Source organism: Lucilia cuprina, chromosome 6 (genome assembly GCF_022045245.1).
Source record: "Lucilia cuprina isolate Lc7/37 chromosome 6, ASM2204524v1, whole genome shotgun sequence".
In the NCBI taxonomy this organism is placed as follows: Eukaryota; Metazoa; Arthropoda; class Insecta; order Diptera; family Calliphoridae; genus Lucilia; species Lucilia cuprina.
In genome coordinates this window covers 53,195,990-53,213,039 of record NC_060954.1, presented here as the reverse complement: position 1 = coordinate 53,213,039, position 17,050 = coordinate 53,195,990, and the positions used below count along the sequence as shown (strand labels likewise).

Below are 17,050 nucleotides of genomic sequence, written 5' to 3'. Positions count from 1 at the left end.
TAGAACTGAACTAGAACTGAACTAGAACTGAAATAGTACTGAACTAGAACTAAACTGAACTAGAACTGAACTAGAACTGAACTAGAACTGAACTAGAGCTGAACTAGAGCTGAACTAGAACTGAACTAGATCTGAACTAGAACTGAACTAGAACTGAACTAGAACTAGAACTGAACTAGAACTGGACTAGAACTGAACTAGAACTGAACTAGAACTGAACTATAACTGAACTAGAACTGAACTAGAACTGATCAAAATCTGAACAAGAACTTATCTAAAACTGAACTATAACTAAACTAGAGCTGAATAATAACTGATTGAATAGTGAATTGGAACTGGATTAAAAAACTGTGCTATTTTTCTGTGCATATGTGTATTTTTAAAAAATAACAAAAATAATTGAATCGATGCTGATGTTGTTCTTGTGGTGTTTGTAATTGTTGCTCTTTTATACGTATGTAAGTGAGTGTTGTATTCTGGCTTTATACTATTTTGCATAATTGTTATTGCTAACATGCTTATACAAAGACACACACTCGCACTTTCTCTCTCAAACATACATATTATGTTTATCTTTACACATACAGTTGTTTAAATACTCTCACTTGGCAATAATCTACTATTACCTCCCTGCACTTCCCCCTTATTACAGACACACATACATATACACTTAAGATCCTGTATGAAGGATATTTTTTGGTATAAAAGCTCTAACAGGATATGCAACAGTTTCATTCGTTTAACAACATTCAAACGGTTTCCTTCGACTTGTTATTTGAAAAAAAACGGTTTTCTTACAGTGTTTGTCTTAAAAATTATAGAAAAATAAACAAACTTTAATACAGTTTGAGATCTCTATTTAAATTAAAAATAAATAAGTAGAAAAAAATAAACATAAGAAGTGACAAAAAAGTTTAAATGATAATCGTTAAAATATTTTAATTTGAAATTTATGAATGAATAAATATGTGGGTGTGTTAGTGTGATTTCTAACATTAACCATGATAACAATGAAATATCAAATGGAATTTAATGAATGAAAATTCCAAAGTTTTAAATTTAAACATCTAAAGTGTTTTTTTATTAATGTTAAATGTTGCGTAAATTTTTTAATATAAACTTGATAAAAATTTATAAAATGGTGGCTGAAAATTTTAGAAGAAAATAAAATAATGAAAAAATTTAAACACAAAATATTAAATGTATGAAGAGCAAGATTTTTGAAATTTACTATTTTTTTAATGCTGTTAAATTTTTAAAAATTTAAGAAAAATTGATTTTAAACACATTCAAGTGAAATAAAATTTTGGATTTATTTTAATTAATTTAAATAAATGACCTTAAAGAATGTTTTAAAAATAATTGGAAATTGGTAATAAAACTCATTTGAAACAACAAACTAAGGATATGAAAATTGTGCGTAATTGTTCTAAAGTGGTTTATAATATAAAATAAACAAAATCTAAGAACTGAACTAGAACTGAACTAGAACTGAACTAGAACTGAACTAGAACTGAACTGGAACTGAACTAGAACTGAACTAGAACTGAACTAGAACTGAACTAGAACTGAATTAGAACTGAACTAGAACTGAACTAGAACTAGAACTGAACTAGAACTGAACTAGAACTGAACTAGAACTGAACTAGAATTGAACTAGAACTGAACTAGAACTGAACTAGAACTGAACTAGAACTGAACTAGAACTGAACTAGAACTGAACTATAACTGAACTAGAACTGAACTAGAACTGAACTAGAACTGAACTAGAACTGAACTAGAACTGAACTAGAACTGAACTAAAACTGAACTAGAACTGAACTAGATGAACTAGAACTGAAAACTGAACTAGAACTGAACTAGAACTGAACTAGAACTGAACTAGAACTGAACTAGAACTGAACTAGAACTGAACTAGAACTGAACTAGAACTGAACTAGAACTGAACTAGAACTGAACTAGAACTGAACTAGAACTGAACTAGAAAACTAGAACTGAACTAGAACTGAACTAGAACTGAACTAGAACTGAACTAGAACTGAACTAGAACTGAACTAGAACTGAACTAGAACTGAACTAGAACTGAACTAGAACTGAACTAGAACTGAACTAGAACTGAACTAGAACTGAACTAGAACTGAACTAGAACTGAACTAGAACTGAACTAGAAACTGAACTAGAACTGAACTAGAACTGAACTAGAACTGAACTAGAACTGAACTAGAACTGAACTAGAACTGAACTAGAACTGAACTAGAACTGAACTGAACTAGAACTGAACTAGAAACTGAACTAACTAGAACTGAACTAGAACTGAACTAGAACTGAACTAGAACTGAACTAGAACTGAACTAGAACTGAACTAAACTAGAACTGAACTAGAACTGAACTAGAACTGAACTAGAACTGAACTAGAACTGAACTAGAACTGAACTAGAACTGAACTAGAACTGAACTAGAACTGAACTAGAACTGAACTAGAACTGAACTAGAACTGAACTAGAACTGAACTAGAACTGAACTAGAACTGAACTAGAACTGAACTAGAACTGAACTAGAACTGAACTAGAACTGAACTAGAACTGAACTAGAACTGAACTAGAACTGAACTAGAACTGAACTAGAACTGAACTAGAACTGAACTAGAACTGAACTAGAACTGAACTAGAACTGAACTAGAACTGAACTAGAACTGAACTAGAACTGAACTAGAACTGAGCTAGAACTGAACTAGAACTGAACTAGAACTGAACTAGAACTGAACTAGAACTGAACTAGAACTGAACTAGAACTGAACTAGAACTGAACTAGAACTGAACTAGAACTGAACTAGAACTGAACTAGAACTGAACTAGAACTGAACTAGAACTGAACTAGAACTGAACTAGAACTGAACTAGAACTGAACTAGAACTGAACTAGAACTGAACTAGAACTGAACTAGAACTGAACTAGAACTAAACTAGAACTGAACTAGAACTGAACTAGAACTAAACTAGAACTGAACTAGAACTGAACTAGAACTGAACTAGAACTGAACTAGAACTGAACTAGAACTGAACTAGAACTGAACTAGAACTAGAACTGAACTAGAACTGAACTAGAACTGAACTAGAACTGAACTAGAACTAGAACTGAACTAGAACTGAACTAGAACTGAACTAGAACTGAACTAGAACTGAACTAGAACTGAACTAGAACTGAACTAGAACTGAACTAGAACTGAACTAGAACTGAACTAGAACTGAACTAGAACTGAACTAGAACTGAACTAGAACTGAACTAGAACTGAACTAGAACTGAACTAGAACTGAACTAGAACTGAACTAGAACTGAACTATAACTGAACTATAACTGAACTAGAACTGAACTAGAACTGAACTAGAACTGAACTAGAAACATATTAATCTAATGTTCTTTTTATTATTGCACAACAATGCGTATACGTAATATTTATTTATTTTTCGTTGCGTATACGTTTATGAGAAAATTCTACCATTCTGATTTTTAACAACCGCAACGGCAAATATAATCTTATTGTGAATACAATGTTTAACATATAAAGATACAAATTCTGGTCCTTTTTCAAAGTTTGCTCTAATTTCTTTTGTAGCTAAATAAATGAAAATAAAATCTTTTGACTATATTAAAAATCTGCCAAAAAAAGAAAAAGAAGTATAAATAATTCAACCCTAAATAAAGTGCAAAGAAATAAGAAAAAACTAAATCATTGACCGGCCAGACAACAATATCAACATAATGCGTTACAGCTTAGTTTTTATATGCGGCTGTTGTTTTCTAGTCATAATCACAACATTGGCCATTGTCTACGAGACCAAAAGGATAATTTTACTACGGAAACAATCATGGCAGGAGGATGAAGTTTATGTCTCGGACACAAACACTGAGCAAGATAACGATAACAGCAGCAGTTTTAATGTACGAAATTTAGCATATGACCTACAATCTCTAGCAACAGGTCTTTTTTTGACAACAACCAGCAACAATAATAATAATGATACTTTACAACAACATCAATGGTTTGAATCGTTGTACAGTATTAAGCGTCGAAGAAAACGAGAAACAATTGAAATCGACAAAATGGGCAATCGTGTTTACAATGTTGGTGTCCTGATGGCATCTCATTTGGGTAAGTAGTTATTGTTGCTTTTGTTGTTCTAGTTAAGTATTGTTATTTGATATGAAATTAATAAACAGTTAACTGAATAAGTGAGGTAGTGTGTGCAAAAGAGTGTGTGAAAGAGGGAGAGCAATGTGTGCAAATATGTAAACACTGCACGTTTTCTAATATTTTTATTTTCTTTTCTTTATATTCTTGCAATAAAATGTCTTATAACTGCTGTTGTTGTTATTCTTAATTTATTGTTAGATTCACCTTTCGACCTGGAACGTTGTGGTCCCGCTGTGGATATAGCTTTGGATGTTATTAATAAAGAATTTCTAAATCCCCATAATATCACCTTACGAAAAGTTCAAGCAAGGTAAGTAAATGAAAAATTGACATAAGCTATATGTCAATTTTAGTATCTAAAGCTATAAATTTTAAAATTTTAGTATATAAAGCTAATATGTTTCTTTAAATCACAAAATCCCGATATTTTCTTGGGCACCGCGAAATAGAAATATTTTCATAAAATGAGGACTCTACTTAGGTTCCATTAAAGCAATATATGATCATGTTTTTTTAAAAGTTATTTTTATTTTTTATCCTTTTAACAAATTTATGAATGTTCTAAGAAATATTATATTTTTTACAACCGAAATGGTTTTTCATTTTTTCATTCATTTAAGTGTTAGCAATTTAATGTCATTAATTTGTTAATTTCTTTCAAGAAAAAAGGTCAAAAGATTATGTTTAAAGTCGTTTTATTTAAGAAAATATTAAGAATTGAATAAAAATGTAGCAGAGAAAAAAATTAAGTCCTTCATAGTTCAGCAGATTTTAATTCCAGTTTAAATTCAGATCTACTCAGTTCTAGTACAGAAAAAGCTCATTTTTAGTTCAGTTCTAGTTCAGTTGTAGTTAAGTTCTAGTTCAGTTGTAGTTAAGTTCTAGTTCAGTTGTAGTTAAGTTCTAGTTCAGTTCAAGTTCAGTTCTAGTTTAGTTCTAGTTCAGTTCTAGTTCAGTTTTAGTTCAGTTCTAGTTCTAGTTTAGTTCTAGTTCAGTTCTAGTTCAATTCTAGTTCAGTTCTAGTTCAGTTCTAGTTCACTTCTAGTTCAGTTCTAGTTCAGTTCTAGTTCAGTTCTAGTTCAATTCTAGTTCAGTTCTAGTTCAGTTCTAGTTCAGTTCTAGTTCAGTTCTAGTTCAGTTCTAGTTCAGTTCTAGTTCAGTTCTAGTTCAGTTCTAGTTCAGTTCAAGTACAGTGTTAGTTGAGATCCTGTCTGATTAATGGTATATATAAACACTAAATATATATTTTTGCAAAACTTGAGTTATAATCTTTTTCTTTGTTATCACAAAATTTTCTTCATTTTATTCACGTGCTGTAAATGTTGTAAATAATACTTAATCACAGCCAGGCATGCAAGTAATTGAAACATAATGATTAACCCCGTACAGACAATTAATTTCTAATTTAAATTGTCTTAATACACAGTTTCATTACAAGTACAGGTCATACATTAAACATACCTGATCTCCCATTCCTGTTATAATCGGTGAATTCCAATAGGCAGCTAGACGAGCAACAGGTTCCAAAGCAAACGCACAAGCAGGTCCTATAAAAGCAATAACATCATCTTTAAAATGCATGTCAGCTGCTAAACCAGGAGCTTTGGCACCCGAACAGGAAGGATAACTGTAAGGAAAAGAATGAAATTAAAACAGTTGAAAATTTATCTCTAAACAACAAGAAAAACAGCAATTGAAATTACTTAAACTCATTAATTTTGTATACTTAATTACTCGTATCGTACAGAATTGTTGTTTATTTTAATTCAACTTTGATTTCATTAATGGTGGCTGTTGGTTTTCTTAATAAGGGTGGTTCTTTGGGAAGAAATTGAATATTGAATGGTAGTATCTTAAAGACACCATAGACACAGTCGCTGTTTGTATATTAAAAGAACAACAATTAAATACAAACGATTAATTTTGCGAACCTTTTAAAGTCATTTCACTATCAACAGCTATAAAGCGAGTCAAAAGAAAATGAAATTATACTCGTATTACACATGAAGAGAGAAAGCAACAAGTTCTATTTTATTTTATGGTTCCTGCACGATGTGGCACAATGTCAATAAGTCGTCTGTATTTGTTTGAATATGTTTAAGTATTCAAATAGAATGATAAGTAGTTGTGTGGATTAAAATAGCAATTGGTAGAAGTGATCTAGAACTTAACTACAACTAAACTAGAACTAAACTAAAACCTAACTAAAATTGAACTAGAACCAAACCAAACCAGAATTGAATTAGAATAGAACCAGAACTGAACTAGAACTGAACTAGAACTGAACTAGAACTGAGCTAGAACTGAACTAGAACTGAACTAGAACTGAACTAGAACTGAATTAGAACTGAACTAGAACTGAACTAGAACTGAACTAGAACTGAACTAGAACTGAACTAGAACTGAACTAGAGCTGAACTAGAACTGAACTAGAACTGAACTAGAACTGAACTCGAACTGAACTCGAACTGAACTAGAACTTTTTTGTTTTAATCAAATATTAAATTATAAATTCCCTCCAAAATTACGAAATTTTTGTATTTTTGTTGTTTTTATTATTTCCTTTTACTATTTGTTAAATATAACTTTTGTTTACTTCTTAAACTTGAACTTTGTTAGCCACCCTCTGAGGGAGAATTGACTGTAACATCTGGTATTTTGGGTAGAATACACAAATGGAAAAATGAAAGTACGGTAAGTAAATTTAAATAAACCATATCAATATTCAAATATTTTCAATAATTCATCATTAATAACGTTACACATAAATAATGTTTCAGACGAATGTCTATCAGTCAATTATGTCATTGGGTCAAGTGGTTCGTGAGTTAAAAAAAGTGAAATACAAATAAAAGTATAATTGAACGTGATGGCCCGTTTTGTACCCTACACGAATAGGAGCTAGACAAAAATCGAGAAAATAGACATGTATTTTATTAATCACAACATAACTTTGCATTTGCTAATTATTACAACGTAATATTTTTAGTTTAGTTTAGATTGTGACAATCCATGACATAGTATAAATTTAATACAACCACATGGAAAGACATAACGACATATTGTTGCCAGTGTTGTCAATGCAAAACATAGTTAGTTAGTTAGTTAGTTAGTTAGTTAATGAGTTAGTTAGGTAGTTAGTTAGTTAAGTAGTTAGTTAGTTAAGTAGTTAGTAAGTTAAGTAGTTAGTTAGTTAAGTAGTTAGTTAGTTAAGTAGTTAGTTAGTTAAGTAGTTAGTTAGTTAAGTAGTTAGTTAGTTAAGTAGTTAGTTAGTTAAGTAGTTAGTTAGTTAAGTAGTTAGTTAGTTAAGTAGTTAGTTAGTTAGTTAGTTAAGTAGTTAGTTAGTTAAGTAGTTAGTTGTTGCCAGTTGCCAGTGTTGTCAATGCAAAACATAGTTAGTTAGTTAGTTAGTTAATGAGTTAATTAGTTATTTTAGTTAGTTAGTTAAGTAGTTAGTTAGTTAAGTAGTTAGTTAGTTAAGTAGTTAGTTAGTTAAGTAGTTAGTTAGTTAGTTAAGTAGTTAGTTAGTTAAGTAGTTAGTTGTTGCTAGTTGCCAGTGTTGTCAATGCAAAACATAGTTAGTTAGTTAATTAGTTAGTTAATGAGTTAGTTAGTTAGGTAGTTAGTTAGTTAAGTAGTTAGTTAGTTAAGTAGTTAGTAAGTTAGTTAGTTAGTTAGTTAGTTAGTTAGATAGATAGATAGATAGATAGATAGATAGATAGATAGATAGATAGATAGATAGATAGATAGATAGATAGATAGATAGGTAGATAGATAGATAGATAAATAGATAGATAAATAGATAGATAAATAGATAGATAGATAGATAGATAGATAGATAGATAGATAGATAGATAGATAGATAGATAGATAGATAGATAGATAGATAGTTAGTTAGTTAGTTAGTTAGTTAGTTAGTTAGTTAGTTAGTTAGTTAGTTAGTTAGTTATTTAATTAGCTAGGTAATTAGTTAGGTGAATAGTTAGTTATTTAATTAGTTAGTTACTTAGTTTGTTTGTTAGTTAGTTGGTTACTTAGTTAGTTTGACAGATTTGGGAGTGATTTATCTTTAAAACATCTTCCGCACTTTGAAACCGATACAACACATCACAGCAAAGTAAATTTTTCTGCATATGACGCTAACTTGCCAAATCTGGTTCAATAAATGACTAATATGACATACATAAGTATGTACATACATTGAATAAGTTACTAAAGTCCTTATCCGTTTTTTTTAAGATTTCTAATTCAAATTTGTAGGCTACTTAACCATGGAAGTGAATAACATCCCTTATAAATATTTGCTTCAAATTGTTGCTGAATTTACTCCCTCCCTTCATATTTTTCTAATTTTTATTTATTTATGCGTAAGAACATCAAATGTAATATGACATCTGATGAAAATGATGCCAAATAATAGGGGTACAGATATGAATTTGTATATAACAACACATAAAACTACTGGAAATTCATAAAATTTTAAATCTCTAGAGATTTATAAAGACATATATTTACTTACAAATAATATATATTAAGAAAAAAAAATCGAATAAGTAACAAGTTTGTATAATAGGATGGACCAAAAATAAACTTGGCAATGACTGGAATATTACTTGTTTTTTGTAATTATGACCTTTTTAAATAATATTTAAATCATTTTATATTTTTATATTCTTTTCTTCACTTTCTCTTTTCTCTCTTTTTTTTACGAAATATTCGCAGGGCATGTTTAAGGATAAAACCAAATATCCAACCTTAACACGTATGTCCTATTGTCAGTGTCGCTTGAAATTAGTCTTTGCCAGTGTATTTCGTCAATTTAATTGGAAACATGTTGCTCTTATAGTAGATCGTTCGGATTTATTCTCCCTAACAGTGGGTAAGAATTTGGAGTACGGTTTACGGCAGGAGGGATTATTGAGTTTTGTACGTGAATTGAATGGCAATGAACAGGAACCATATGAATTATATTTAAGAGATGCCAGCATGTATGCTAGAGGTAAGTTTTGAGCGTGAAATTAAAGAAAATTGTATTTAATTGGTGGAAGACTAAAAGGTAAGTATGTGTGCTTTCCAAAAGAGGAAAATATTAAGTGGAAGTTGATGTAAAAGATTAAATCGAGGTGTTAATATGTTGGGGTAATGAAAATGGAAATACAAAAGAAAAAACTTAATTAAATTTGTAAACATGTTACTCACACATGAACTTAGGACGCAACGGGTTCTATAGTTGAAACGAAAAGTCGACTTTTTGCATTTAGTTAAAAGTCCTTTGGACTTTTAGTATTTTATAAATACTTTTTCCAACTTTTTGACTATTATCGACTTTTTTCGACTTTTTTCGACTCTTTGACTATTCTCTGGCGTTTTTCGAATTTTCGACTTTTTCCGACTTGTCGACTTTTTTCGACTTTTCGATTATTTGCGATTTTTTCAACTTTTTACGACTTTTCGACTATTATCGACCTTTTCCGACTTTTCAATTATTTTCGACTTTTTTGACTTATCGACTTATTCGGACTTTCCGACCTTTTTCGATTTTATTCCACTTTTCGACTCATTTCGACTTTCCGACTTTAATTTACAAAGTCGGCTTTTCAACTTTTTCCATAGACGATGGTCGAGTTATCTTCGACATTTTTCGACAAAAAAGTCGATTGTTCGATTATTCGAAAATCGATTTTTAGAACCCTAGTAGAAGAAGAAGTCATAAATATCAAGGATTTCATGGAGGTACAAGAATCCACTTCTAATTCAACAAATGATAACACCGATTCTCAAGATCAAATGGAATCAATATTAACGGGTAATCTTCTCAGAGCTGTTTGGGAAAAATCTAAAAGTCTACATTAAAGAAGTTATAATTATGAAGTTGTTCTGTTGTTGTTGGAAAAATATTCATGAAGGTACAAGAATCTAATTCTAATTCAACAACTCATAACATCGATTCTCAAGATCAGAAGCTATAGGGAATAACCTTAAAGTCTATATTGACGAAATTAAAAATATCATTGAATTATTTTTAAAAAACCTTTCAAAAGATTCATGGAGGTACAAATATCCACTGTTGACTTAACAATTAATAAGCCGCTTTTCAAGATCTAAAAGATTTAAGAAGATCTTTAGAAGAATAAATATCAAGGAGTTCTGTCGATTATCTTTCAAATTGTGGGAAAATAATCATTGAAGTACAAGAATCAATTTCTAACTCTATAACTGATAACACCGATTCTAAAGATCAAACGGAATCAATATTACGACTTAAACTTTGCGGAGATGTCTGGATTAATCTAAAAGTCAGGGAGTTCGATAATCTGTAGGTAAATAATCATTGAAGTACAACTCTATAGTTTCCAGAATTGTCTGATGCTGTCATCTTGAAAATATTCTGACGTTGAAGCGAATTAGTAATAACTTGCGAGATTTCAAAACCCGTACAAAGGCAGGTAGATCAGATAATAATATTCAAGAAACCAAACAAATCCTCACGTTTTCTTATTAAATCCTCGAAAAAGTGTAGAGTTATAAGTCCTATCAAAAGTGAATCATTTCTACTACTCGAAAGGTTTCCGATGTAGTCTGATGGTACAATCTTAATATGTTCCTTGTTGTTCCTTGTCGAGCGAACGGATAAATCTGGAGGAGATCCAGAAATTATATCTAAAGATTAGTGTTGTTTTAAACTACGCGATTAAAAACTGCCGAGGGAGAGAAGCAAATCCCAATCCCCTAAAGTTATCTTCGGGCTTAAAACAGTTTTGCAATACTAAAACTTGGACCTGGACAAAATTATTAAGCACAATAAGTATCTGATAAATAATCTGTTAGAAATCGATTAGATTATAGTCCTAATAGAAGAAGAGATTCCCAAAGTTGCGATCTATCTTTCAATGAAATTGTTGTGGAACAATAGTCTTGAGCTTATACCAACGTCAATCTTGGACAAACACAAAAAGATCATTAATCCAGTATGAAGTCTTGAAGACTGTCGCCTTTGCCTCATTAAAGACATGAAATGACGGCTAGCACAAGCCCTATTAGAAGAAGAATTTCCAGGTTTGAGATCTAAATCAGAGTTGTAGGGCAAATTTGTCTAACTTAAAGCTTAAACTTATTCAAACATTAGCCGTGGACAAAAATGGTAAAGTAAAGAATCACCGGTCAATTTGTAGACTAATCGTTGAAGACTGATAAGTTAAGGGGCCATGTTCTCTCCGAAGAATAACTTCCCAGGTGTCAGATCTATGTTGAGGTTTTGAAAAAAGAACTATTATAGAAGAATTAAAATGTTCTTAAACGGCTTAGAAAAGATTCATATATTTCAGATATTATCTGTGCAATTGATTCAAAATCGAGAGGTATTAAAGGGTCTATGAATAACAATCATTTATTGTTTGATTTGTACAAATTTCAATTCTTATTTAATTGGAATTGTATTTCTAATTTCAGTGGTAATTTTATCGGTACGTGGTACTTTAGTAAGAAAATTTATGTTAGCTGCTTACTCCTTGGGCATGACTAATGGCGATTGGGTATTTTTGGATGTGGAAATTTTTCAGGTAAAGTGAGTTCTTCTAAACTAGTGTAGAAGCAGTAATAGTAAAGTTTCTAAAGAAAGTTTGTTTTTTCAAGTAAACGAACTGCTTCTATTTGTATTCATTCTAGAACTAGTTATTTTAGAACAAATTCGATAATTACTCCTGAGATTTTTAAAAAAAGATTACGTTTTTTATCTAGAAAGAAAAATAAGAATTTTATATATTCCTTTTACTCTTAAGAGTTCCTATTGGGGTGATCATGACTGGGAAATGGGTGATCCAGATGATGGACGTGCACGTAAAGCTTACGAAGCTTTGTTGCGTGTATCACTTTTACAACCATCCAGTCCACAATATCAGGGATTTTCCGAGAGTGTTAGAGAAATGGCTTTGACAAATTACAATTATACTTTCAGCGATGGAGAGGAGGTAATGTCGATGATTAGCTACAAATGTTTGAAACTTAAATATTAAAATATGTTTATGTCAAAGGTCAATTTCTTTATTGGTGCTTTCTATGATGGTGTTTATCTCTTGGGTATGGCCTTAAATGAGACTTTAAGTGAGGGCGAGGATATACGCGATGGCATGGCCATAACAAGACGCATGTGGAATCGTGATTTTCTAGGTATTACGGGTCATGTGCGCATCGATGATAATGGTGATCGTGATGCTGATTATTCTATATTAGATTTGGATCCTATAAATGGTAAATTTGCGGTGGTGGCTCATTATTATGGTTTACATCGGTAAGTAAGAGGGAATCGTTTTATTATTAGTTTTTTTTTCTTATTATATAATTCTCTTATAGAAATTACTCTGCCGTCAATGGCAAAAAGATACATTGGCCCGGTGGCCGTGAGGGACCACCACCAGATATACCTAAATGTGGTTTCTTGGGTAATTCTCCCGATTGTCATGGGAACGGTAGGACTAGTCAAAGTTAATATTATTTGTTTATTTATTATTTATGAAAATCTTACTAATTGTTTTATTCTAGAATTAATCATAATGTACGCCATGTTTGCTTTTGCTATATTCTTGGGTTTCACCTTTCTGGTTGTGTATTTAATGTGCAAGTAAGAGAATTTCATAAATTTATCTTAAGGATCTGTTTGGGGATTTTAAATGAAAAAGAAGGATTAAAATCCGTAAATAGATATTAAGTCTAAGTACAAATCAAAACTTTCTCGAAATACTTTTAACTATTTTTTTATGTTTTAAATCTAAAATTAATCGCGCTTTGGAATCGTTTTAGACAAATGAAATTGAACAATGAGCTAAATAATATGTCCTGGAGGGTACGACCAGATGATGTTTTACTAGAAGTCGGTCGTTTATATGGAAGTAAAGTTGGTTTACAAAAACTAAATGCTGAAGTAAGTTGTTGTAAATAGTAAATGTTTAATTCTTCTTCTACTGAAACTGACGACCATCTATCGGATGATCTGGTCTATTGACTAGTTCACAGACCTGTGTATTTATTGGTTTATGGATCAGAGATACAAGCCGAGATGGCTCAAATCGGCAGGGGCTTGCCGGCGGTAATATTTTGCAAGCCGCCGACTTCTTTTAGCTCAAAAGCTATGCCGGCTTAAACGTAGCCGATGGTAAAGATTGGAATCGCACAATCGCATTTTAGAAAAAAATTAAACCAATTTGAGCGGATTTGCCACTAATTTTCAATTAAATAAACGCCTAAAAGTCAATATCTTAAGAAAAAGTTTAATAGAGCCGGTAATTTAGCCACCGCCGATATTTTCTATAAATAGCCGCCGCCGCTGATCAGTTTGCATTGTATCTCTGTTATGAACTGTTCCACTGGACAAGTTTATATAAAATGTCAGTTTATTGACAAACCAGTATACTAGTCTAGGTACAAATATATTGAGTAGTCTGTGGACCAGTCTAGTATATTAACAGCTCTACGAACTAGTCTATTAACAGATATATGCACTAGTGAGTAGTCTACGTACTAGTTTATTAACTGAGATATGAACACGTCTAGTGAGTATTTTACGGACTAGTCTATTGACTAGTATATGAACTAGTCTATGAACATGCATATTGACTAGTCCATGGGCTAGTCTTTTGACTAAGATATGGATTTGTCGATTGACTTTCCTAGTCTATGGACTTTGGACTAGTCTATGGGCTAGTCTCTTGACTATACTATGGATTTGTCAATTGACTAGTCTAGGGACTCGCTTATTGACTAGTCTATGGACTAGCCAATTCTAATCTATGAACTAGTCTATAGACTAGTCAATGGAATAGCCTTTTGACTGGTATATAGACTGGTCTATTGACAAGTCTATGGACTTGTCTATTGACTAGTATATTGTCTAGTGTACTTTCTAGTGTATTGTATAGTCTATTGACTAGTCTATGGACTAGTGTATCGACTAGTCTATGGACAAGTATATCGACTTGTCTGTGGACTAGTCTATTTATTAGTGTATGGACTAGTCCCTTGACTAGGCTATGAATTTGTCACTTGAATAGTCTAGGGACTTCTCTATTGACTAATCTATATAATAGCCTATTGACTAATATATGTGTGGGACTATGAACTAGTCTATGGACTAGTCTATAGACTAGCCCTTTGACTATGCTATGGATTTGTCACTTGATTAATCTAGGGACATGTCTGTTGACTAGTCTATAGAAAAGCCTATTGACTAATATATGTGTTAGACTAGGGACTAATCTATGTACTAGTCTCTTGACTCATCTTTAGCCTAGTTAATGAACTAATCTTTTGACTATTTTATAGACAGGTCTATTGACAAGTCCATGGATTTGTTACTTGACTAGAATGGTCTATTGATTAGTCTGTATTGTCTAGTCTATGGACAAGTCTATTGACTAGTCTTTGCCATAAACCAGTTTAAGAGCTAGTATCTGGACTAGTCTACAGACTAAACAAAAAGAAATAGAACCATCCTTAAACACTAATATCATCCTGATACCTAATATACCTCCTTGAAGAAATCTCAAACTTTATAACAACTATTTTAGAACTTTTCCTTACAACAATATGGCATACACTCGGGAAGAGCGTCTATAGCCAGTTGCACATCGCTACCCTTAACTCAAGTCTTTACTACCATTGGTATATTCAAAGGAGAACGTGTAGCGATTAAAAAGATTCATAAGAAAAAAGTCGATATAACTTCAACTCTTTTGTGGGAAATTAAACAGGCACGTGATGTAAGTCATGAAAATACTGTAAGATTTGTAGGATCCTGTATAGATTTGCCCCGACCAACGGTACTCATACTCACCGAATACTGTCCCAAGGGTAGTCTGAAAGATGTCCTTGAAAATGAGGCCATACAATTGGATTGGAATTTTCGTATGTCTCTAATACATGACATAGTCAAGGGCATGGCGTATTTGCATAATAGCGATGTACAGGTTCATGGTAAATTACGTTCTTGCAATTGCTTAATCGATGGACGTTTTGTCTTGAAGATATCGGATTTTGGTTTGAGGACACTGACCACACCATCGGAGTTTGTTAAGGATTTGAATTATTTTAATAGTGAGTAAAAATTATTATAATAGTTGTTTGTTATGTATAGCGTGGGTTTCCTTTCAGAATTCCTATGGATTGCCCCGGAACTATTACCCTTGACTGTCTTTCCCGGTAATCCTGCTACACAAAAGGGAGATGTCTATTCTTTCGCTATTATTCTGGAGGAAATTGTTGTTAGGGGAGGACCTTATGAAACGGCGCGCCAATTTATGGATGTTCAAACTATTTTAAATCGTGTAGAATCTCACGAAAGTCCACCATTTCGACCATTTGTGGGACAACGTGACTGTCCTCCGGATGTTTTGGATTTAATGGATAAATGTTGGGCAGATAATCCCGATGATAGGCCTGCCTTTGCAGCCATACGTTCTACGGTCAGGCTAATAATGAAGTATGTGAGAAGATAATATGTATTTTTTGAATCTAACGGATCAATTTCAATTCTTTTACAGAGGTTTCTGTGAAAATCTCATGGATGATTTGCTGCGCCGTATGGAGCAGTATGCCAACAATTTGGAAAGTCTTGTTGAGGAAAAAACCGAACAGTTGAGCATTGAAAAGAAACGCACCGAAGAGTTACTCTATCAAGTTTTGCCACGACCTGTGGCCACTCAATTGCTAGCCGGTGAAATGGTACAACCCGAACAATTTGAATGTGTCACTATATATTTCAGTGACATTGTTGGTTTTACGGCTCTTTGTGCTCAAAGTGGTCCCATGGAAGTAGTGGATTTTCTCAACGATCTCTATAGTACCTTTGATCGAATTATAGGTTTCTATGATGTCTATAAAGTCGAGACAATAGGTGATGCTTATATGGTAGTCTCCGGTTTACCCGAACGTAATGCTGATAATCATGCAAGAGAAATTGGTTTGATGGCTTTGGCCATATTGGATGCCGTGAAAAGTTTCAGTATTAAACATAAACCCGAGTATCAATTGAAAATACGAATAGGCATACATTCAGGACCAGTGTGTGCCGGAGTAGTGGGTCAAAAGATGCCACACTATTGTTTATTTGGGGATACGGTTAATACAGCTTCACGTATGGAATCTACGGGAATGCGTAAGTTTTAATTAACTAAATTTCTAATCGAAACACTAATAACTCTTAAATTTTTACAGCCTTAAGAATCCATGTTTCTTCAGCCACTAAAGTTATATTCGATAAATTTGGCACCTTTGAACTAGAGCTGCGCGGTGAGGTAGAACTTAAGGGTAAAGGCACAGTTATCACCTATTGGTTGGTGGGTTGTACCGAACCAGATCCACGTCCCCCAACACCGCATAAGAACAATAATGATGATGTTCCTTTTCCTATATTATTTCCCGCCATTGGCAAGTAAAACGAGTATACTTTAAAGTTGAAACTAGTCAAATTGTCTGTTAATGTGTGTTTGTGTGTATGTTAAAGATGAATGTATAATTTAGTAAATAACCAAAGAAAACTAACCAAACCCAACTATAGTTCAATTACTTTGTGTACAACTGAACAGTTTTAAAATAAATCTTAAAATGAACAATTTGCTGTGAGTAATTTTTTTATCATATTTTTCTGGGTTAAGGGGTTTGGGTGTCATTACCTAAAATTCCAAGCCATGACGTCATCTAGTGGTTAAATTTGTAACTTTGGAGGAGCACTTTCCATGATCATTGCATAGAACTGAACTAAAAGTGAACTAGAACTGTACTAGAACTGAACTAGAACTGAACTAGAACTGAACTAGAACTGAACTAGAACTGAACTAGAACTGAACTAGAACTGAACTAGAACTGAACT

The 17,050-nt window shown here is 32.3% G+C and overlaps 1 protein-coding gene across 1 annotated transcript; it reads left to right on the top strand.

Moving 5' to 3' along the window:
• The first annotated feature begins 3,758 nt into the window (after positions 1–3,758).
• Positions 3,759–16,739, top strand: LOC111687243 (atrial natriuretic peptide receptor 1). Its single transcript, XM_046954173.1, has 15 exons — positions 3,759–4,149; positions 4,390–4,501; positions 4,854–4,860; positions 6,811–6,885; positions 8,914–9,190; positions 11,641–11,750; positions 11,970–12,158; positions 12,222–12,478; positions 12,541–12,656; positions 12,730–12,808; positions 12,988–13,108; positions 14,751–15,276; positions 15,334–15,661; positions 15,723–16,336; positions 16,396–16,739. Exons 1-15 carry the CDS (start codon positions 3,759–3,761, stop codon positions 16,614–16,616), a joined length of 3,423 nt encoding a protein of 1,140 aa, XP_046810129.1. The 3' UTR covers positions 16,617–16,739.
• The last annotated feature ends 311 nt before the right edge of the window (positions 16,740–17,050 follow it).

Bases quoted from the DNA above. Each gene is read 5' to 3' on its own strand.
- LOC111687243 (XM_046954173.1), top strand. From the start codon at position 3,759: ATGCGTTACAGCTTAGTTTTTATATGCGGCTGTTGTTTTCTAGTCATA. The intron at 6,886-8,913 runs GTAAGTAAATTT...AAATATTCGCAG, and splicing joins AATGGAAAAATGAAAGTACG to GGCATGTTTAAGGATAAAAC. The intron at 16,337-16,395 runs GTAAGTTTTAAT...AAATTTTTACAG, and splicing joins TATGGAATCTACGGGAATGC to CCTTAAGAATCCATGTTTCT.